Raw genomic sequence first — 3,193 nt, forward strand, 5'->3', positions numbered from 1 at the left:
GACAGATCCAGCAAGATAAGTATTGAAGATTTGGAATCTGCTCTTGCCAGTCTTAGGGCTTCAACAACTGAGAGCAAGGCAGTCTCGGTTGAATGTCCACTTCTGAAACCAGACTGGTTGCTGTCGAGGAGGTTGTTCTGTGTTGTTGTGTGAGAAAGGCTGAGACTTGGTTGAACACAGCTCGTTCAAGTGTTTTTGCAATGAAAGGAAGAAGGGAAACCAGTCTGTAGTTCTCTAAAAGAGATGGGTTAAGGGTGAAATGAAATGAAACTGCAGCAGATTGTCATCATTCAAATCATAAGTCACTTTTCAGTTGAAAATCACGCAGTAATCTAAATACTGATTTAAAAAACGACAATCAAAATTAAAATGGGTTAACTTAGTGGTAAAATTGCTTTGGGCAGGGGAGTCTGTTGGTGCCCTGAATTTCACAACTCTATGACTTTGTGAGTTATATTAGATCTGACCTTACCAACCTTATTCAAGGAGGAAAAATGTGAGCTATATATTTTCTGTCAAAGGGTTCATAAATAGAAGTGTGTCTGGTAAAGGTAGCTAGCAGACTAGCTAATTTGTTATAAATGTTTTGAATATAGGTATCGAATACACTATGGGGTCAATGAATGCGCTGGCACTTTTTGGTGGATTTTTTCCACATAAGTTAGCAGCTACAGTAAATCGACTTAAACGACTCTGTCACTTTTTATTATACAGAAACGAATAATATATCATTAGAAACTAAAGGGTCTGTTTTTATTTCTGTACACTCACATTAACAACAAAAACTATATGCTTTTATAAAATAAAGAAAGGCTAGGTTACATACCTGCAGATGCTTCCTCAGGTTCGACATTGAAGCCTTTGATGTTGAAAGCATTTTAACAGCTGGCAAACAAATTTTGCAATGAACTGCTATATTTGCGCCCTTATCGGATTTCAGGATGAAATTATTTTTACATTTCCAGCACTGAAATGCATTTTTATCACTCGCCATGGTGGCAACTCTCAGACAGGTTGTAGTAGCCTAAAGCTTTTTAGTGGCAATGTGGATTAACGTAATTGGCAGACGTGGTGCGCCGCAAATTCAAACCAGAGAACCAATCAAAAGCATCAGAATAGCACCACTTTAATAAACGGCCTTAGCACAAGGCATAGTGCAAATCAAAAACAGACAAAGCAATAAATTAATATTTAACCTATCCTAGGTTTTTAAAGAAAATATTCAGATGTAACCCTATTTGTAATCTTTAACATTTTCATAAGTAACTCTAATTTAATTACCCATTTTTTCTCAGTAACTGTAACGAATTACTGTTACATTTATTTTGTAATTAAATTACGTAACGCTGTTACATGTAACTAGTTACATGTAACTAGTTACTCCCCAACACTGTCCAACCCCATACCCAAACTTAACTACCTTACTATCTATTAATGTGCTGCAAATTAGGTGTTTAATGAGGCAAAGTTGTAGTTAATAGTGAGAATTATGCCTTAATTAAGTGTGACTAAATAATCCAATCAAGTATGTTTTATGCCATGGTTTATGTCATCTTTTCATGTGCAGTTCTGGTCTCTGTTCAGGCTTCCCTTTGTTACTTCTTGATTGTGTGCACCTGTTTCTTGTTAGTTTTTTCAACCTGTGTGTATATATAGCCCTTGTGTTTCCTATGTTCCTTGTGAAGTCATGTTTATGGCTGTTGTGTATGGTGAGCCTAGTTCTGATAAAATAAAGTCTATATTTTACAGTGTTTGAAGATTGTGACATAAAATGCCGTTAAAAGGACTGAATGATAAAATGTGTACAAAATAAACTGAACACAAAATAATTATAGAATTGAAACTGCATTTGCATAGGTCAGCAGAACCGTACTGATCCGGTGTTTGAAACACTGAGAGTGGGTGTAATCATGGCCAATAAAGAGAGAAAGAAAGGTTCTGAGGACAAAAAGAATGTAAGCGGTCACATTCTGCTGTCAGGAATTATCAAACATGTACCTGAGGTCTTCCTGTTATGAAGAATATAATGAATCTTTTCTTAAGATGATGATGATGATGATGGAGGAGGAGGAAGCTCAACAACCGAAAGAGGATGAAGAGGGTGGTGAGGGTAAGTTAAATTTTTTGTTCTCTGTATGGCAAAATTCCGCAGGTAAAATGCAGTCATGGCATTAGGAATCCACGAGATTGAGAATTTAATTTGAGGGGCATGTGAGGTGAAAAATTTCCCCATGCACATTTGACATCAAGTTCAACAGGCAAAGTTGCCACATTTACCCATATAAAACTGCTTGGTTCTTCTTCCAACGTCTGGACAGCTGGGGAACCTGCATAATAACCTTCTCCTCTTCTCTGCTGTCTATATACCATAATTAATTAGTTTAGATTCCACCTCCACTGTTATTCAGTTAATTGTTGTTTATACATTCGTTATCTGATTTTTGCTCTTGTCACTTTATATGTCATTCATTTTCTTTCTCCATATACGTGTATGTGTCGTTTCAGTGTTTAATGCATTATATTCTTTTCACATACATATTTGTATGGGCTGGATTTAATTGTCCATATAATACATTGTTCCAAATTCGAATAGGCTTTGTATATATATTGCATTTATATGGCTCTCTAGCATTCACTAGAGATTCCTGCAGCGTGCTTTCAGAGTTTCTCTGAAACTGAACAACTAAGATAAGTAAACGGTCTTCACTCTGATTCAGTGGATTATTGCGTTCGTCAGATTTACATTTTTAAACTAGAAAACATACAAGTTGTAAAACTACGCGCAGTTTATTTGCGTGAGGAGTAATTACTAAGCATGTCTTGTTCATACAACAGCAGTAGCATTAGCAGCAGCAGCAAGCAGTTTTCCTAGTTCATGTATGTGGGAATACTACGTCAAGCATCATGGATTTAGAATAGTAAAGTGAATTGGGGATTACCTTATTTGCCCGCAATCTCCAATGCTTTTGATATCTTCTGTGGGCATTCATTTCTACATTAACCGTGAACGGATCGCTTTCAGATGCACACCTCACTAGTGGGGTTGGTTTGCAGTTGGAGTTTCACAGTTGTTCACAGTTTAAGTCAAGGTGAACCCATATAAATTTCTTTCATAAACGTCATACTGTCAACAGCCTTACCTATTTAACCATAACAACTTAATGAGCAGCAGAAAATAATATACCCGCTCATA

The 3,193-nt window shown here is 36.5% G+C and overlaps 1 protein-coding gene across 2 annotated transcripts in view; it reads left to right on the forward strand.

The window, feature by feature from the left end:
- Positions 1 to 3,193, forward strand: part of stac3 (SH3 and cysteine rich domain 3) — a 70,126-nt gene that overhangs the window by 22,419 nt on the left and 44,514 nt on the right. For both annotated transcript variants that reach the window (XM_016567254.1, XM_016567253.1), the window contains 2 exons: positions 1,858 to 1,955; positions 2,044 to 2,110. In XM_016567254.1, coding sequence (XP_016422740.1) covers positions 1,858 to 1,955; positions 2,044 to 2,110 — 165 coding nt within the window. The remainder of the gene's footprint in view (positions 1 to 1,857; positions 1,956 to 2,043; positions 2,111 to 3,193) is intronic.

The sequence above is a fragment of the Sinocyclocheilus rhinocerous genome, unplaced genomic scaffold (assembly GCF_001515625.1).
Source record: "Sinocyclocheilus rhinocerous isolate Xijiao unplaced genomic scaffold, SAMN03320098_v1.1 scaffold2696, whole genome shotgun sequence".
Taxonomy (NCBI): domain Eukaryota; kingdom Metazoa; phylum Chordata; class Actinopteri; order Cypriniformes; family Cyprinidae; genus Sinocyclocheilus; species Sinocyclocheilus rhinocerous.